The sequence below is a fragment of the Pleuronectes platessa genome, chromosome 1 (genome assembly GCF_947347685.1).
Source record: "Pleuronectes platessa chromosome 1, fPlePla1.1, whole genome shotgun sequence".
Lineage (NCBI taxonomy): Eukaryota > Metazoa > Chordata > Actinopteri > Pleuronectiformes > Pleuronectidae > Pleuronectes > Pleuronectes platessa.
This window is the reverse complement of record NC_070626.1, coordinates 14,845,439-14,866,956: the sequence shown is the minus strand read 5'-3', so window position 1 is coordinate 14,866,956 and position 21,518 is coordinate 14,845,439. Positions and strand designations below refer to the sequence as shown.

Below are 21,518 nucleotides of genomic sequence, written 5' to 3'. Positions count from 1 at the left end.
AGCTTTCAGACACGACTGAATCCATCAGATGTGGAGAGACGTATGGAGACAGAGTGACAGAATAAGAGATCAAGTCTGACACAGAGTGCACATAAGAAAGAATCAAAAGACAGAGTGAGAAAGTGGGTGAGTGTCTGCGCTTTTGTGTGCGTGTGTGAGTGTGAGCGAGTGAGAGAGGGAGAATTTAAGTGTGTGTCTTCCAAGGCCCCCGTTGATCATCTTGACACATGTCTGAGCATTTCTGTCACTTTAATGTCACTGTGGAAATTCTGCAGATTAGTACAACATCCGTCATGGTGCTCGGCCGATCCAAGTCAACAGAACGCATGCAATATTAAACGCTAATATTCCTCACAGCCTTTTATGCTCCAATATTATGGAGACAGAAGAAAGGTCCTGAATATTCACTCAGGGAGACGACATGGACAGGTTGGGAAGAAAAGTGCACACATGCACGCACACACAGGACACACACCAAAAAAAGACTGTATAGACACATACACATTTTCCCCACACTCCTTTAAACACTGAGGTCTGAGCTGCTGTAGGGAATAATTTACATAAAACATACACACAACCACGCACACACACAAGTGAGCACAAATATCCATATTGGACACGTCTCTCTGAAACAAAAGACTCACTGTATTTAGAAGGAGAGACGGACAGAAACAGATCACAAGGATAGAAAGACGGGAAGAAAAATGGAAGGAATACGAGGATGAAACATGAGGAACAGGAAGGAATTAAATAGTTAGAAGTATGGTGAGGCACTAAAGAGTGAGGGGAGGGGGTTAGAGAAAACGGCTGAGTGAAATGGAGCGAAAGACAAACAGAGAGAGAAAAAGAGCTGATTAGAGATGCATGCTAAGGGAATGTCATTGTTCTAGTCGATTTGAGACATTATTTAAACTGAGACCCAGGAGAGAAAGAGTGAGAGAGAGAGCGAGAGATCGACAAAGAGAAAAGGATCGAAGTGGGACAGGGACCTCGAGACACGAAAGAGGAAACATGGTGCGTAAAAAGAGAAATGTAAATGGTTTAAATGAGATTTTTTTTTAAAGAAAGAAGAGAGGCAGATGGATTTGTTAAAGATTAGTCTGATGATGGCAGTTGCTTCGCAATGTCAAATTCCTTTGTGTGTTTGTCGACAATATTTTGTTCAGCCACCCTCAAGCCCGCCCTGACCCCTTCAAAGGGCTGTTTGAGGGTTGAGACTTGATTTTATGGCTCAGGTCTGAATCAAGTTAGGGTTTCAGTGAGGGTTACGAAGTCAGGCATTACATACTGATGGTTTAGGTTAGGGTACAGGATGAGGGAAAACACTGAGACACACTATGAGACACACACAGACTCAGCTGCCATCGGACACATGTTTAAACTTAGACTGGGTAAACCGTAAGCGAATAACATGATCATTGGTTTCCACAATATTTGTCTACATCTGAGCCAACATTGTGATGCCCCCATTGACTATGGTAACGTCCATCAGCCCAACTCTTGTCTAGAGTCAGCCTGTGTGTGTGTGTGTGACTGTTTCTACTTCTGTATCGATGGGTCCATGAAAGACAAACACTACCAAATACATGCTTATGTCCAGGAAAGTTTGTAATGAGAGTATGAAAGTGTTTAAACACCCACACTCATGCACATACACGGTGCTGTATGAATGATATATAAGTAGTGAATAATGCAGGCTACAGTGAGGTGAAGCAGTCATACTGAACTTTTCACTGCTGACTGACTGGAGGCTTTTGTTGGGATGGTGCTGACTATTACCTGGCAAGTTGTATTAGCTTTGTTACAAGTACTGTTCCTGGGATGTTGGGTTAGATCAAACCAGTCTGAGAATCAAAGTGTACGCGACCATTCCGCAGCATACCAGTGTGTGAATAGTTGCTGCGAAATTAACCCTGACCAGACTTCAAAATGATGTGCCTAATCGTGTTATGTTCGGTTCATGAAGGATTCATGCCTGACATCAAACTCAGTTCAAGGCTTCTTTTTCTCTACAAAACGCATATAATGGCTGACATAAAAGCCAAGGAACTGTGAAAATATGCAAGTGTATTACACCTGAAATGTAAAGAAATCACAAATTCACTTATTACAAATTACTCAACCCTTTTAAAAGTCCTGCACCAACTGGGCTGATCTCATTAAAATTATTTAAAATAATGTGCAACTTTCATTAACAACTTCAACAACAGGCAGTGTACTCTTCTTTGGGGAGATTATATGTTTGAACTTGATATGAGCATCACATGATGACTCTCAGGATCCAAAACTGATATAGATAGTTGTGAAAAGAAATTCCTCGAGAAAACAAACCAAGGTGGAACATGTGTTTCAAAATCTAGTAATACTGGGTGTGTGATGTAAGACTTCAACTATAAAAAAAGGTTAAAATTGGATTTACTGTTTTTTGATCCTGTGTGTGTTACTCACATTGTGTCCCTCTGTGTGGCTGTCAGGCAGGCACAGGCAGCGGTAAGGGGTGACACTGGTATCACAGTGTTCTGCGTGGCCGTGACACTCACATCTGCCCGGATGACACAGAATGAGAGAGAAATAACCATTAGACAGATTTGCTCATCAAAATCTCAAAATGTGTATTATGATGAAAACCAAACACAAACGAAGCAGCAGTCTGTCATCCATTGAACAGCAGTGGTACCATTAGGAAATTGCCATTCAACATTTATAAATGCCATCCTGATAATATCAGAGCGACGTAGCACGTAGCAGACTGTTCACACACACACACACACACACACACACACACACACACACACACTTAATTATTCATTCAGATATTCAGTGGCTTTCTCTCTTTCGGTTTCCTTCTCTGTATCCTTTCACCTCTTGTTCTCTTTGTGTCACTTTCTATTGCACGATGGCTAAATTAATCAAATCTGATTCCGAACCAGATAATAAACTGAAGATTTTCTCTTTTTCTAATCAAATCAACAATGTGTTAAGTGCAGTACAGGCTTTCCTGTGGATCAAGAAGTTTAACGCAGAGGCAATGTCTTTTGAACAATACCAAATCTTCTATGAAAGAAATTCTCTGAGAACTAGATCTGTTAACAGTGCATTATTACAAATATTAAGACAGGCCTCACAATAATACATTGAATTTTCACTGGCTCTTTTGACAAAAATTTCTCTTGAATAAATGTTAAATCTTTTGCACAGGATATATGTTACCAGCTCGGTAAACTTCATGTGATTATGATTCAGATGAGCTATTAGCTTTCTATTGTATTAAGTTAGTATTCCAGCGTTTCCTCTAGGATTGTGTGTGTGTGAGTGTGTGTGGGTGTCTCTGTTGCTCTTCAAACAGACGATCTATATATAAATATATATTTATTAATCGATAATGCTGGATCATGAATTGTTCCAGTCATGTAACAAATAAAATAAGAGCACACAAAATATTTGACTATTTTTTAGGGGTGCACCGATATGGAAATTCTTGGCCGATACCGATATTTAAAATAACAATCTGGCCGATAGCCGATACCGATACCGATATTTGTTTATTTTCTTTTTGTTGTTATTCATTCACCCTTTTGTGCCAGAAAAATAATTAAATCATTATTTAAAAGGACTATTTAAAAAATGTTCAGCCCTTCATCACTCTTATCTTTTAATGAGCACAAATTGAATCAGATTTATGAAACAATCTTTGATTTAACTAAACTTTATTTAACAGAGACATATTATGCCCATTTTACCGCAAGTTGAAATGGTTCCTTGGGATCTTAATGAAATGTCTGTAACATATTTTGGTCAAAATACCACAAGGATAATTTAAAACAGCACCTTTTCACCCTGTCTGAAACAGCCCTGTTAAAGTAGCATTATAGAGAACGCTCTTCTCATTGATTTACGGTAGCAGTATTGCCCGTTTATTAGAGGTGTTACGGCTTCTGTGTGTATGACGTATGTTGTCAATTCCCTTGTTACCTGTGCATGAGACGGATGAATAGAGCCGATGCACATGAGAATAAAGTACTTAAACAGACGCTACGCTCATACTTTTTACACCAAGTTACACTGCGTGAGTCAAGATAACTTAACAAGCCCTCCTCAGTTTGACCTGTTTTTAGTGTCGGGCAGAAATCACATCGCGTCAACACCCACCGTGGCCCTTCGCGATGCTTGTTTTAATTAAACAGTCGGATTCCCCTGATCCGCACCAGTTCTCAGTCAGCTGATAGGCGCCAGCCGAGGCGCACCGCACCAGAGCTTATCATTTTACAGCATTGGTCCATATAGTGGAAACCCTGTATTCCCAATTTTCATTGCTTCTACACGTTAATTGGGTATCTGGCATGTCTACCATCCCAAAAACTCTGGAAAAAAACAACTCCCACGATTTGTTTGTGAAACAACGATTTGATTCACTGATGTAAAACTGAAAAAAATGGATAAGAAAATTGGAAAATTGTAACTTAATTTGGTCGTACATTATCGGTTTAGAAGAAAACTGATGTGGTTAAGCGTTGAACATTTTTTTGAATTTAGTTTCCCAAAAACAATAACGTCATTTTTCAATATCGTCCGCCTAGGAGGTGACATTTTCATTGCTGTTTGTTTGACTGTTAGAAGGATTACTCAAAAACGACTCAATCTATTTTATCTAAACTTGGTGGAAGGGTGTTATATGTGCAAAGGAAGAACCCATTATCTTTTGGAGCAGATTCGAATAAATGGGGGGGGATCCAGGAATTATTTGTAAATGCCTCAAAAAATAATTCACAGATCTTAATTATAAAAAATCTGACATATTTAAGAGAACTGATATCTACAAGTGATTGAGGCGACTTAGTGACTGAGTGACATTCTAGTTGTTAAGCGTCTAAAAGGCAATAGGTTGACACAGTGTACAACGTGATCAAAGGGGTCCTGTCAAAAACATAGTTAACTTCAAATGTATAGATAATGAAAAAAGACACAGTTAAAATCATAAGTGCTATGAATGAAAAGGTGGATCTCTGCTAGAATTATAACAAACTATAATGTTATGGATGAAACATGCAAAGACAAGGCTGAAATAATAAAAAAAAATTCATGCTTTAGGTTCAGCTGAGATTGCAGCAGGACTCTCTAACTATTATTGGGTACCAGAAGCAGTTTTGACCTTTTATCCTTTAGTGACATCCCATGTCATATCCCATCAAATACTTTCTTTATTCGGTTCAACCATCTTCATGTTCCTCTTATGATGTCTAATAAATAATAATTGCATAGTCTGCAACAGTAACAATGTTAACAGCCTTTTAAACTGGATATGCCACACTAATAATGTAATAATTTTTTATTTACATCATCATGATGAAATTGATAATTGTGCCATATATTACCATAGCACGATTAGGATATCACTGATATATTGTTACTGGACTTTTTTAATGTCTAATAGAGGTCGAGCCATAAAAACTTTCTTCTGTTTACTTCATGAACTAGAATGACATAGTGCATACCTCCGCCAAGGCCTCTTATGAAACCACATTTAAATTCACAAGATCGGTATTTTTATTTGGATCTGCTCAGAATTATACACACTCATAAAGATCAATTCCCCGAATATGCCTGAATCTTTTGTCAAGATCCAGGAAATATTCTCTGAGAAAATTGTGGGAAAATGTACTCTTTTGCAATGTGAAAAATGTGAAAAACCTGGATGTGTCTGATCCAAATCTGCACCAAGATGTTATAGGTTCTTCCTGATCTATACCACATCCTTCCACCAAGTTTAGTGGTATTCTATCCACTGGTTTTGCGTAATCCTGCTTTCAAACTCACCAGCCAACCAACAAACAAACACACTTGGGAACACATTACCTCACTGGCTGAATTATGTTTCTAAAGTAAAGGAGGATTGTTCAATTCAATTCAATTAAATCAGAACATACATTATCTCAAGGCACTTAACAGTCAAGACCTTTATAGGGAAACCCAACATTTGCCACAATAAGCAAACACTTGACTTAGGAGAAAGAACTCCCATTTAACCTCAAGAAGAGGAAGTAACCTAAAGCAGAACACATATAATTATATTCTAGTGAGTGTATTTCCTTTTGCCATTATGCTTATTTACAAGCTTTATAAATAATTAAGAGAAAGAGAAATAGACGTATGATGAAAGGAGGGGGAGAGAAGGAGGCACGAAGAATGCACAGATGAGATTTCAGCAGCACTGACTCTCTGTTTCTCCGACTTTACTGTAACAAGCGACTAATTAAAACAGCTTAGAGGGAAGAGGAGGGGAAGACAGTGCTAGAGATGATTGCCTCCTGCATAATCCCATAATTACCGCAGTCATAAAAAAGTCACTGTCAGTCTAATGATGGAGATGTGTTCACAGTTACTCAGAAAGCTCCACTGAAACCCAAGTCTGTGGCTAAACGTTTTTCTACAGGTCAAACTACAATCACTTGTTTAGAACAAAACAACACTGAACGACTGTTCTTTCAAACAACTACAACACTTAGATCCATTACAGTTAGTGGTAGGAGACCTACTAACAAATTAGAAATATTCTGTGCATGTTGGTTCCAATCACTTAAAAATAGTGAAATGATGAACATTTACTTAAACAAAAAGGACATTAAATACAACAAATCTGCACTCTTAGATATAAAAGATATATTTGCTATATGTAGGGAACGGTCTACTTCTTTGCCTACAATTCAATTTATTCTTTCTTGATAACATCTCAAACACAAACAGCAACACCCAGAAACAAACGGATGAAAGTGGATATCTGAATAAATATATATAACTCCTCACCTTCCACTGATGGTGATTTCCTTGATGGCGTAGTTTCTGTGTCGCTGGTTCACGCCGGCCTCTCTGGTGTGGTAATGTCCACTCAGATGTATCCGGACCTGGGTGGCATGTACCATTTTCTGCAGGGCAGGAGTGTTGTAGAAGTCATTGTAGCCTGGTCTCAGGTTTGGCTGTGGGGTCAACAGGCTGAATGTGATGTTGCCTCCTGAGAAAGGCACATCGCTGGAAAACAGGAAATACAAACACACATTAAACCAATAAATATCAGCCGAAAATGATTGTTTGTAAAATCTGATATCTATAATGTGATTCATTTTCAATGTAAATGTTCAATACAATGAGACTGTTATAACTTTGAGGAGATGTTAGTCATATCTCGACTTACTAGAGGTGAGAGAGAGAAACAACAAGTTGATCTCTAAAAATGCCTCTTTTACTGAATATGAACAACTGCTCCCCCCCTGACATTGATGCACAACCGATCATCAGTTATTATCAACTAGTTACACTTGAGAGGACAGCAACTTGGCATCTCATGTGACGTTGAACAAAAAGTCAATCTGCCTGGATGCTTCACGATTAAAAAAAACAACCAATCAAGCAAGCCTATAGTCAGAACAATAACAAAAATATAATGATGATATGTTTTGAAGTATTTTTTAAATGCAGAGTATATTCCAGCCAGAACTTTTGTTTCCAGTGCAGGCCTTTTGTTAACTTGGCAGTGATACTACAACTGTTACCATTTATGACAAGTGTAATTTAAATTACATAATCACTACAGAACAGAAATATATCCTCCCGTTTCTAGCTGCAGCCTTAGCCCCTGTTGTGTTCATCGCTATCTAGACATTATGCAAACTGAGGACCAACAACATTCCTGGAGCACAACTTCGACTAAAAACGCTTGAATCGACTGAGTTGCTCTCAGATTTGTCTCGCCAGATACTCCTGCAGGTTGAGTGGAAGGAATGTCTCCTGCAGCGGTAAAAAACCCTCTCGCGAGATAAACAAAAAGAAAAGATCTTGAAAGATTTAAGAGTTTTTGATTTAATCATCAACCATTAATGTCATGGCTGCCAGCGTCAGGTCCGATTGCTTTCATGCCAATTCCACTAATACAAACAGTGCCAGGAAAGGTTGTGTGTGATATCGTTTGTCACTCATGTGGAAAATAAGCAGTGACCAAATAATCTGTGATCTATTCATACCTATTCCATCTAGTGCCAACCAGGGCCTTGATACAAACAGCTATGCCAGGATCTAGTGTGTGTATGTCAGAGTATGATCCAAATCCATCTCTCTATCTGGTGCCAATCGCCTTTTATCCGTCATGTGCCAAGACAATGCTGTAGGCAGTTAGCTTCATAGATGTAGTCAATTTGAGACTGCTATTGTGTTTCTATGAGTGTGTTTACTCTTTTTTTGTGTTTATGTTTAATGGTTTTATGTTTGATTCCCATTCATTTCCTTGACTTATCTTTTACGTATGTTACTTCACAAACGTGTGTGTGTGTGTGTGTGTGTGTGTGTGTGTGTGTGTGTGTGTGTGTGTGTGGGGGGGGGGGGGGGGGGGGGGGTTATACGCTTACTTTACTTTGTCTTGCCAGTAAATGTCTGTGTTATCTGTTTTGCACTGTAGAGGCCATGACCAACAGATAGTATTCAGTGAAAAAACATGTGATCCTGTTCTGGGAATAATGCCCCATACACATAAAGCACTGGCCGAGGAGTTTATTTTCCGTTTTCCACATTAGGCTGTTCATAATGGGATGATCAATCTGTGTCCTGACACATCTTTATCTGAATGATGACACGGTAACAGATAAAAACTTAAAAACAACCCAAAACAGGACATTATACCAACAGTAAGTATACCGTGTTATTGTCCTGTTGATGTCCAATCAAATATCTGGCTTTCTCTGAACCTGTTTTAAGAATATGGTAATGACATAAATGTTATTAATAATCTGGAGGTTATTGATCATAACAAAATAAACTGTGCAATATTTGTACTATTTATCAGTCACTGTACTGCTTTTGTATACATTCCAATTACTTTGACTTGTGCTTTCTTATATTTGATTAAAGAAATGTTTTAAAGGTTCAGTGTAATATCTAGGTGTGAGGGTTCTACTGGCAGAAATTGAATATAAAACAATCATTGGGATGTTTTCACCAGTGTGTTTCATTTAAATTGTTCAATTGTTGTTTTCTCTATTCTAGAATGGGCCCTTTATATTTAAATACTTTAAATTTACATCGGGAGCGGGGCCTCTCTATGGAGGCTGCCATGTTGTTTATAGTAGTCGTAACTGGACAAAATAAACAATCTTGAATCTCTGCTTGAGGTCAAAAGAATCCCAAACTAAAACCTTTGTCTGAAATGGAATTATCTGTAAAGTTGTGAATTTAAAGGATGTATAATCTTTTGTTTTCTTTGACACAGATGTATCATAATTCGGTAAACAGCAGACAGTCCAGTTATCAGTGATCATATTAGTGCTTCAGCATGTCACTGCATGAGAAATATATATCCTTCATTTATATTTCTCATAAACATATTCAATGGCACTGACTCATACGTACCTGGGCAGCTGCAGACAGTTGACTGAGCCTGGTGTTGGTAAAGGTCCATTGTTCTTCATTCTAAACACACTGCAGTTCCTGGCCATGTACTGCCAGTCTAACCAGCGCTGTTCCATGGTTGGTTCACTCTCTGCATCTGTGAGGTCACGTCTCTGCCTTTGGATCAGAACCGATTCAGGCAGAAGACCCCCAAACTGAACTATAACATAGAACACCTGCAGAAGAGACGGATATGAGTTAGTGAACCAGACTTTTTATAAAGGTGAATATATGAAATAAGTTAACATCGTTATTTCCCTCTATAGTAACATTGAAGGGCACTGATTTATAATAAGAGATGCTCACTTTTTGCCGCTGCATGCCTTTAAATGGTATGGACAAAACATCAGTTGCTGAGTGTTGATCCAAACATGCAGTCATAGTCTTGATTAGTGAGTAAAGTAAACAACCCAAACTAAATGCACACACACGCACGCACGCACGCACACACACACACACACACACACACACACACACACACACACACACACACACACACACACACACACACACACACACACACACACACACACACACACACACACACACACACACACACACACACACACACACACACAACCATTTGCCCGTCTGTCTGTGTGTGTAGGTGTAGTTGTGCTTGTTAAGTGTTATCTGCCCCACTACAGTGTGGGCTGGGACAGTAGGTTACACAGCAGGGAGTGCATTAAGCCACCACTGCTGCTCAGACAGACACAGACACACTAACACAGCTAGCACACAGATGCACACACACAGACAGGCAGGCACACAGACACGCACACAACTTCAGAAAGTGTCTTTTATCCGGGGACTTGAGCTGAGCGACCACGTCAGGACAGCTCCAAAGATCCTTCCCGCGCTCACATACACACTTCAGAGAGGAGAGGGATGAGTATTTTTGACAACCTCAGTGTCGACAACGCCCAAATCCAAAAATCCCCCCCACCCCTCACACTCTCTCTCTCTTTGCCCCCCCTGTCTACCCTCACTGCAGTGCTTAGAGAAAAGATAAAACCACTGTCCACAGCACACACAGTTACAAGCAGATAAATACAGCAAAGTGTGTGGTGTACAATTTCCACCCAATAATGAAAAAAAAAATGCCAACATAATGGAGATAACAACAATTGAGTAGATAAGGGGGCAAATACACATATACAAAATGACCTAAAATGACACATATTTTTTGTTTCTCTGACTGGGTTAACACCAATACTCCTTTAGGCTCAAATACAAACATTAGCTCAAAATCTAAAATTGTCTAGCCATCTGAATTAAAAATTATCGTGCTTTAAATGTCACACATGAAAGTGTGGGTTGTTGCAATAACTTGAAATAACGTGCCCAAATAGTTTACACCGCTGTTTATGCAACCACATTTGAATCCCGGGAATAAATATAGAGTGATTATATTGACCGTTCCTGGTCTCTCTCTTCTTTCTTTACCTCCCTCTCTCATCGTCTTTCTTTCCTTTCAACCAACCACTCGAGGGACATGGACGCCCACACTGAGTCTGGTTCTGCTCGATAGTCACCAAGTATTTGCTCACTCTGGGAATTCTTCGGTATCTTTCTATTTTACTGTTAGTCTCATTCTTACCATGTAATGTGCTTTCAGATAACGTGTTGTGATTTGGCACTGTACAAATACAATTGAACAGGATTGATTTGAATTAAATAGATATTAGATGAGTTACCTGGTATTGTCCATTGGTCAAATCTACTGTAATTGTGACTCCTTCATCCAGTTCCTCTGATGTCATGATCTTAGAAAGCCATGTGGTTCCCATGTCCTGGTCGTTGATGTAACTGAGGGGGTGGGCGTTAAGGTTCAGTCTTAAGACTCTGTCATTGGTGGTGTCCTCAACAGCATTGGGGATGCAGTATCTGTAAAGAGTGACAGCTTTAATGTACACAACAGTAACGGTTACATTAATAATAATAACAATACTAATAATAATAACCTTATTTGTATAGCACTTTTCGACACAGGTGTGTATGACATATGGACACGTGTAATGATCAAATTGTAGGCATAATACATACAATAAACATACAAAAATCATGAATAAAAGTAATAATCACAGATTTTTACTCAAAATAATAATTTGTGAGAAGTTGTGATAATGTACCTCTCAACTAAAGGGTGTACTCGGGGGTGACTTGGAGGACAGCGACACTCTGACTGGACATGGAGCTCAGGCAGGACTCCTGAGTACAACTCCACTATTTCCCTGTTAAAACAAGAAACAGAAGATTTTATTTAACTATAATAACTCACTGGAGCAAAGTGAGGTTTTATACAAAATTTGATACAATAGAAAAGAAATGAAATGTTGTCCAATGTTGAGATAAACTCTTGAAGCACCTGTTAAGGAGCTTGTGACTGAACATTTAGAAGTGGAAAATCATTTGGACATCATTTGGAAATTCAATCCCTCATTTTGTCAAACCCTTATCTTGATTAGACAAATTTGTAAACTCCGAGTCCGCACTGTGTTCTCTACACCACTGGTAAACACAACACTAATTGCCTGGTATCGAACTCTCAGGGAAATCCTCTGGAAGCAGTATGGATCTTAAGATGCAATGATTACTTTTCTTTCCTCTAACTATCTCTCCTCTAGTCTTGTAACTCAAATCTATACAATACCTCTATTACTCCAAATTTGTTATCCTTTTCCCTTTAATCAATCTATCTCAAATATGACATCCTTTTCCTTTGCCTGAGTAAATCATGGTTACCCTTCTTCCAAATAACCTTGTCGTTCACAACATTAATTTCCTGCGGTCCTTTTGTGATTCCTCCCTCTTTCTCTGCAGATAGCTGCTCATTACCTGTTACTCTTCCTCACTCCATCCAACTCACCTGTTGGTCAGAGTGGCAGGATAAAATCTAAAGTCCTGCATCCGCCCAATGAACTGATTAGACCCTGGAGAGATGAAAAGAGAGGGGGAGAAAAAAACATCAAGACGGTGTTAATGGGTTTGTACTGAAGGAAGTGAGTGAGAGGATTTCACAGTATTTAGTAGATTATCTTATCAGTTTCTTGACACAAGCTAAGTGAGGCTGCCTGCAGCTGCTTATAAAGACCAAGTTCATGGAACAAAGACGACCAGGATCTGCCACAGTCTGCACTCAGTTCTCAGAGAAAGCAACAAGACTTATAAAAGGGCAAAATCATTAACTTGGTTTAAGACCGGGGACAAAACATCCCTGTCTAAGTATAACCAGGTCTTATCTATTAGCTTCACCCATTTTCTCTATTGAGGAAAACTGTGTTTAACAAGTTTTAAACCAATCTGGCTCTTTACTGTAAAATACTCTATGTTGAAAACCACTGGCTAATTGAAAACCTTTTTATATAAACAGTGGAACAAGGATATTGAGTGTGATGATCCCCAAAAAAGGGGATGAAGTGATATCCATGATTCTATGTGACTGTGTAGGGATTCAAATTAAAATCTGGATCTATCCGATTTTACATGTCGTTTCAAAGGGGGGATGGCTTTAAGGTTAGAAATAGGGCCACAACCCTATACCTACCACCAATGTGTAGCTGACACAGTGTAATGGGGCCTTAGTTATAAGTAGGGCTGCTCGATTATGGAAAAAAATCATAATCACGATTATTTTGGACAATATCGAAATCACGATTATTCAAACAATTATTAATATGTGCCCTTATTCTGAAGTCTATACTTTATTCTTTAAATGACTGGAGCGTGTGCAATAAAGTTAATCACTTCTGGTTCAGGTAAACACCGGTGACGGCTGCGTGTCTTATTCCTCCGTGAAACCAGGATATTGGTGCCCGGTTATTCAAACCCTTAATGATGGCAACCCTAACACTCTCTGACCGGCTGACTGGCGCGGAGAAATTAGCATTTTCATTCACAATGTTTTTACTGTATTCCCGGGGAGTAATTCATGGATCTAGATGAAAAGATTAGACACATTGGGGCAACTTAAATTAAATTTGTGAAATTTGCTTGATTGAATTTAAGAGGACTGTTGGACCTTTCTGGAGGTACAAACTCTACGGAGTGTCATTCTAGTCAATTGTCTTTTATAGCAATAACAAAATTGGTCTTAATTATGACAAAGTTTTCTCACTTGCATAGACAAGGAAGTAAAGGAGGTGTTCGACAAGAGATGCCACATACAGTTTGTCAAATACGCCTCAGTACCAAAGTCTGTTTATCAAGCAAATACACTCGTAAACTGGAAAATCTTAAACATATGAGCTCATTGTCCAGACACACATGTGAATCCTGGACTGCACACAAGACAACCATGCATACACTACACGACAATGTTGGACACATAAGACAACCACACACAGACAATGATGCTGGTCCAAAGAGAGCCAGTCTTTTAGTGTCCAACAAACTTCTGTGTAGTTTGACAACAACTCTGAGAATACGGATAACGTCTGTAAGCATCGACAGAACCCGTGCCATGTCTAGCTTTGTCTGTGACAGTGTGTGCATGTGTGTCTGAGGCTCTCCAAAAAAAAACGGGTGTGTATCTATGTGTGTATTTGCATTTGAGAGAAGCTTTGCTATGTTTGGGCCAACTACAGTGTGTGTGTTTGGGGGGGTTATGAGTGTGTAAAACAGAGCGCGAGTGAGAGAGTGTTATGGGATCTAAGTGTGTTAGAACAGTGTGTGGTTGTGCAGCCTTAGGCTTTGGCTCAGGATTTCTTTAGCGTGTGGAAATGGGATTATGGCTTCCTCTGAAAAGCACTCTCTCTATTGTTACTGGGATGATGCAAGGTATAAGCCTTAGTTCTCTCTTCTCTCTGTAGGTCCCTGTCTTTTTCTCTGTGTTTCTGATTCTGTCAACCATCTCTCTCAGTTTTCTACTCTTTGTTTCAATGTTTTTACCTGATGACAGTTAATACAGGCAACTAGGGGTGTGATGTCTTTTTTTCCCTCATAATTCTTAATTGAGTCATTCTCAACTCAATGTTTAATACTTTTCTCCAGGGTTTTGTAGACCAGTTTCTAGTCCTGGTTGATTGAGTTATTAGTACAGCAACTAGAGTTTAAAACTACAATTCCTGAGATTCACACTCTAGTTACCCTGACAGGTACTTTTATTTGTCCACATTTGAGAACCTCATTACAGAACCCTTTTCTGTATCTGTCTGAAATGAAAGCCACTTGTCGAGGCTGTAAACCGCCTCTCACCCAATGTCGGCTGGGATTGGATCCATCCCCCTTGTGACCCTAACACTATATCTATTTATCAGCTTCACACTTGGCATGTGTAATAATAAGTGCCCTGGGAAATGCAGTGTTGAATTTGGTGCGATTTTGACGATACATTTGATATTTATGAACTTTGAATAAACTGGCCACCAGCGCTCTATAGCAGTTGAAGGTCACTTTTAGAGCTTCAGAGATAAACCAGTACTACCACAGGCCACTCCAAACAGATATGTTCAGGAAGACCAGTGCACTAGTTCTAGCTAATGGACGGATGGATGTCAGAAATGCAGCACCTAAAAACACACTGATGAAGAACATGTACTCCTCAGTTTAGTAATAACTATAGACTTCGGACAATGACAAAGGATACTGCAACATTTTTAAGTCATCTTGTGTTTTTTAAATCATTACTATGTCCAATAGTTTATGTTTAATCTGTGTGATATGTAATCTGTGTATCCTTTGATGGTAATGAAGTCCTAGGCAGACATGACACAAAGGAAATGAGAGAAAGGTGGTTGAAAGTTACTTTTGTACATTATGTCAGATCTTGGCAACGTAGCATTCTTTTATTGAATAACAATCAATAGTTTTCTTCATTGTGAATAACTGTCATATTTTTTGAGGCGGAGTTCAGGGCGTGGTTTTACTCTTTCACACATGCCTTACTTTTTCCTCTTTCAAGGTCAGAGCCAATCGGAGGCTGAGCTGGCAGCTCTTGACAGAATGCAGTTGAGGGAAGAACATGAAGCCACACATTGTACTGATCATAAACACAGTTTCAGTCAGCAGGGCCCCCCTCCAAAAGCAGACAGTTGTTAATCAATACATCTGATCAGCATCCGCATAATCAATCGAATGATACGGATTCCAGACATCTCCAGGTTCTACCCCCCCCCCCCCCCACACACACACACACACACACACACACACACACACACACACACACACACACACACACACACACACACACACACACACACACACACACACACACACACACACACACACACACACACACACACTCCCCTGAGCCAATCACTTGTATCGATCATGCCCTCTGATGTGATCTTCAGCTGATCAGATGCTACCTGCAGTGAACTAGGGATCAATGCCTGATAAACGAGAAGAAAAACACTCGTTTATCACCCAGGAGATGAACGGATATCATTTTTCTCTCAATTTCTCTCCTATTGACTGTGAGATGGCTCCCAGGCACCACCAATCAATCACAGATGTGTAGTTGAAGGGGGATAAAGGCTGGGAGGAAAATAGAGGTGGAGTAGTCATTGACACCATATTAAGATATACAGACATGATAAACTAAGAAGTAATTTGTCTCTAATCGGAGGGAAAAACACAGATGTTGGTTTCTTCTAAAAGAAATTCTGCTTTGCTTATCATTGTTCCTGCTGCAATGTTCAGAACTAGGTAACTGATACTGACCATGCTTTGATTGGCATTACTGAAACCCACCTATATTTTAATGGAATGTGTACCTTAATATTTTTTGTGCAGTTTTACACTACATGTGTTTGGAGGGCATTTTAAAACCGTGCCCATGAAGATTTGACCATTTGATGTATCTTAAAGTAATGTAGCACTAATTCAACTTGTCAACATGTCAAAAGCTAAAATGCTTCAATACTTGTTTTAAAAAAAAAAAAATCTATCTTTACCATTAGAGCTGAGTCCCAGCCACATGGCACCATCCTCACTGGAATCAAAGAGTCTGGAGGGCAGAGATCGTGAGCCAAATGGTGTGCCATCCTCCTCCAGTCCATCCAGGAAAAGACTGACACGTCTGTCATGGACCTGCAAGTCAGCCAGAAGAAGATGGAAGTGTTTTGTATTTTTTGTATTTTGTATTTTTTCTACGAGAGAGTCTGCACAGTAGCCATTAAGGAGACGGAGTTGACTGGTTCATGTCCCATCCACTAACATGGATGGGGTGGGGTTTATGACCTATACTGCTGACAGCCACCAGGTGGTGATCAAGACAGTCATGTTGTCCACCTTTACATACTGTCTATAATGAATACAGAAATATAGACTTTTGGTTTTATAACTCTGACACTTTATCAACCAATCACAAATAACTATGCTACAGAACAAATCATTATTTTTACAAGTACTTTCACTGAATAGAATGATTTTTTTTATTGAGGTGAGACAGGAAACAGTCACTTTTTTCTCAGCCAGTGGTTGGAAGCATGTTTTTTTCGGGTTGTACCCCTGTGATTCGATTTTGGTGCCTGTAAGTCAAAGGTCAAGGTCACAGTGACCTCACGTCCCTGTGAACGTGATCTATTAGGAATGCTCATAAGAAATTGTATTACATCTTAAACAATCCACTGGGACTCACCGATTCGATTTTTGTGGTCAAATGTCAAGATGACCTTAAAAAAAGTTTTGTTAATGTTTTTGGCCTCTTGAATGTGATATCTTCTCCTCAAATTTTCTTTAACTTTTGATCAATTGTCACTTGGACTCAAAGATGAAGTGATGTTTGAGTGATCAAAGGTCACGGTGTCCTCATATGAATCTGAAAAAAATCATTATGTAGAAATATGTAGACAGAAACTGTATTGGTTGGGGGAGGTATGCAACCTCAGTGCAGTAATTGTGTTTATTTTTATTTTTTTTAAAAAACTTTTTCTCTGAAGTCATCTACTGTACATACTCTGCAGCAGAGTACACACCAGGTATTGGGCGCAAAACAAAAATGATCATCCAGTAACAAATCAGCATTTGCACGAAGCATCCCCGGATACATTAACAGTCGGAGTTTCACATTAAAACCTAAGTACATGTAATGGAGCAGCCTGGGGGGGCAGATGCAGCAGTAAAGCCTAGCAGCCTGTTACTGCTGTAACACACAACGTCTCAGAGAGTGGCAGCTGCTCTGTGTGCGCATATTCCCATCTTTTTTTAAAAAAGTGTATGCACACACTATGCATGCAAGCGTGTGACCATGTGTGTCTGAATTATACATACAGCTAATCTTCCAGCTCATTTCCCCAGTAGCAGAAAGAGCCTCAGGCTAAAGTGCCTCAGCCGCAAATTAGCTTTCTGTTTGACCAAAAACCTCCTCTCCCCTCCGCTCGCCGTTCCCGATCTGCAGCATGAATATTAAAATCTGCACAGCACACAACACCGTCAAAGCAGGAGAAGCTCCCTGTCAGATCAAACCCAGGCAAAAAGAAAGATACTTCCATGAGAGCCCCCTCCTTCCCCCCCTCAAAAAACTTGAATGTGCCCTGTCCCACTCTCTCCCTTTACCTCATCTCCAAATCCTGTGCTTGGGGAACACCCTGTGGGACGACTGATAAACGCTGCTCTCCCTGTCTACTTCTTCATCTTTCTCGCCTCTCTTCCGCTCTGGTCCTCCTTGCTGTGTCCTCTCTCCCCTTCACAAAGTCATTCGATTCCTTCACCTTTTTCTGTTTTGGAGTTTCCTTACCTACAATTCATTTGCTCCCTCTTTCCCTATTTCTCAAGCATCTTAACTCTTCTTATTCCTCTTAGATGACCACTTCCCCCTCTCATCATCCTCCCTGTCTCTTTCCCTCATGTTTATCTTGCCCTGTCGCTCTTACTTGTTGTCAGCTCTTTAGGGAAGTTGAAAAGGTGTGAGGAGGGAAATAAGTCCAAGTCAAAAACGCCTTTAGGGGATGAAGGCAGGCCCAGACAAGTGTCTGCCTCTCAGAGGATAGTTAAGACGCTCAGACAGACACTTTCATGATGGCTGATTGAAGACTGGCAAGCGCATGAGAGCACAAGAGAGAGCGCAGGAGAGAATAAGAGTGAAAAAAAAGGAAAGAGAAAAAAAGAGACTGGAGGGAGAAAAAGAAAAGTCAGAGAGCGGCTGTAAGAGAAGGAGCTGGAAGAAGGGCCCTCTTAAGGAATCTCTAAGCCAGAGCTGTGTGGCTCTTGGGGAGATGTGAGGCAGTTGTCAGGCCTGATGTAAATGAATCCTGAAGCGCTTCATCCTCCTTAGCCGCCGCGCGCCCTTTTGAAACACAGCCAACTCCCCTTTGTTAGCTTTCACAAACACTTTCGCTCCATGTTTCCTTTTCCCTGTCCATCTGTATTTTACCTCCGTCTTTTCTTTACCTCGCTTTGTCTCTTTCAGCCGGTGTAACTTCAGAGTTCTTTGAGAACAGAGGAAAGAAAGAGTAGTAAGAATTCTTCAGTGCTGATAACTCGTCTCATTTGGACTTGTCCACTAAGTCCGCAGGAAAGGAAATGACGACTTTAAATTCTACCTATCCTTTTGCTTTATGTGGATGGATTCATAATTTTCTGAGGCCTTTTTTGAGGAACTTTTAGGTACCATGATTGCAATGACTTTAAGATACACACTGATCCCACAAATAGTAATGAGTAGCTGTATATTTTCTAATTTGACTTGATATGATGAATCATGAAATTTAGCAGAATACATTGTAGATTTCTGATACATTTTGTAATTGATTTATATCCTGATGTTGTACATCAATTTTATCAAGTTGATATGTCCCATAACATAATTTGATTTGGCGTTTGAAGACACATCACCTTCTGCACACTGTCATTTGCTGCAGCTCCTCTTTTCAGTCCTTTTCACACTGCATGTGTAGGACATGCCGGCCTCCACTCACACTATACCTGCCTAGCTGCAAAGCCTGCATTATTCATATGTGATGTCTTATATGACATCAAAATGCCCCAGAAGTATTGCCTGTTGATGAAGTGTTTCAGGAGCCGTTTTTTCTGTTGTAGAGAGGATCTCGCTTTGCTGTGGACTCTGAAAAAGCATGATATGTCTCCTTTAATACACACACATTCCAAATTGGGTTTTAAGATTAAAGCTGAAACTGGAAGCAGATATGGTTCAGGGTTCAGTCCTGGGCCAGCCTGGATATTGAGTCTTAACCTTTGCACCACCTGAAGTCCCTGCCACCATTCATTGGTCCATTAGTGTCTGACCTGTGGACCTACGATTCAAAGTTTTTTCCTGGAAAATTCCTGCAGAGCATCGACTCGTGTTAAAACAGAACCAACAGCATTACATATTTTTAAATGTTTATTATCGTAGGAATTATTTTATAACTTGTGCCATTCTGTGTGACTTGTGGCTGTAATATTGTGAAAGTATTGTATGACATATATGGGGAGTGCTGCAGGTTTCATATAAAATTCACCATACCATATATTATATATCCTTTTCAAAGAAGAGTTTCATTGTTTTCCTTGCCTTATTAAATAATTTCCTTTAACTTTGTTTCCAAAAGGTTTATCTGCTCTTAGAGCTTGAAGAAACCTTTCCCTGCGCAGTACCTACCCCACTGGCAATGTTACCAGGTAAGCCTCTCTAAAAGTCCCGGAAAACCCTGAGTGGAAAGCTTTTAGTGATCTGTACGCTGGCATTTTGACTAAAGCTCTTCTCGATTTTCACACTCCTGCCAAGCCGTGGCTCAGTACATGGTGTGGACAGCAGTGTTTCTTCTAAGCTGATTTTATAACTGTGGGCCACAAAAGTAAAGAGATGGGAAAAATACAACTAATAATAAAGGGATATATAACATTTTAGTTTGCTCTGATTTTATTGTAACCAACATGGAAAACAGCAAAATCATGAAGCGTATTTATTATAAAAAAGACTTTCGTACAATGATCTCAAAACAAATTTGTACAAATGGTAATTGTTATATAACTATTCTTTAATTTTTCAAATGGGAAAATGTTGGATAACTTACAATTAAGAGTGGTAACTAACTAACTAACTAATTAACCATCTAACTAACTAACTAACTAACTAACTAACAGTTCATCACAATGATAGGTGAAGAGAGGAATTAGATGTCTACAGGCTGCATGACACATCCTGACCCAGGTAATTTTCCTGCACTCACTGACCTGAACTTTACCAGAGGGACGATACTGGAGAATCTGAGATCCTTTTACCTACTGAGCGTCTGTGTATACAGCAATAAATTAAATTGCCACTGCCACTAACCCTGCAAGGCATTACTTCAAACTCATATGTACAGTAGATAGGCTGTGGACTTACTGTGGCTCGGTATTACAAACATGGAGCTTCCGTTATGCAGTTTCAAACTAAACCGTTTCAAGTTTAGCTATTCACCTGAAAAAGTCCTTAATACCAAACAATCTGACATTATCCAAATATCTGATGTGTTATTCACAGTGTTTGGTTAATTAAAAGTGGAGCAGGGCTGCTGAGGACTGCCAAAATACATTTAAAATACTCCAACACTAGAAATATTTGTACTGCTGTCTAGCGCTGCCTAAATTGGCCAAATATGACATTTGATTGTTCATTCCAAATAACCTAGGTTTGAACTTGATATCTATGTAAGGGTTTGGTCATTAAATTATAAAAATTCTCTCATCTTTTCTTTAATAAAACACATAAGATCAGCTTTAATGTGCCTTGGTATTGATTTTAAAAGTCTTACTCCTATTGATGTTATGATGATAGTAACTGCCTAATATGTAGGTCCAAAATCTCCTGGGTCTTCAGCTGGGTTGAGATCTGTGTGTATAGTATGTGTGAGTGAATACAAGTCAATGTGGATGAGCTGCCCTTGCTTCATTTTCCAAAAGAACAGACCAGCATTACCTTTATCATGCAAGATCCCATCTCAAATGTCCTCCACATTTTCCACATCCCCTCAGTCCATCTCCATCTGCAATCCCCTCTTCACCTCCCACTCATTAGCTGACTTCTCCTTCATCTCGCATCTGTCTACCCCCTTTCTTGTTTCTCTCATTTCCTCTTTATAGTTATTCACATTATCAATTCCTCTGCTCCCTCATGCCCTTTGTTTCTCTTACTTCCATCACTGCCAATTCTGTTTTCTTTA

At 39.6% G+C, this 21,518-nt stretch overlaps 1 protein-coding gene across 1 annotated transcript in view; it reads right to left on the bottom strand.

Annotated features, from left to right (window-relative positions):
* Positions 1-21,518, bottom strand: part of ush2a (Usher syndrome 2A (autosomal recessive, mild)) — a 189,576-nt gene that overhangs the window by 155,300 nt on the left and 12,758 nt on the right. The window contains exons 4-10 of the mRNA XM_053420875.1: positions 16,326-16,461; positions 12,299-12,362; positions 11,562-11,663; positions 11,127-11,316; positions 9,391-9,605; positions 6,802-7,023; positions 2,449-2,542 (exon numbers count right to left, since the gene is read on the bottom strand). Of these exons, the coding sequence (XP_053276850.1) occupies positions 2,449-2,542; positions 6,802-7,023; positions 9,391-9,605; positions 11,127-11,316; positions 11,562-11,663; positions 12,299-12,362; positions 16,326-16,461 (1,023 nt within the window). The remainder of the gene's footprint in view (positions 1-2,448; positions 2,543-6,801; positions 7,024-9,390; positions 9,606-11,126; positions 11,317-11,561; positions 11,664-12,298; positions 12,363-16,325; positions 16,462-21,518) is intronic.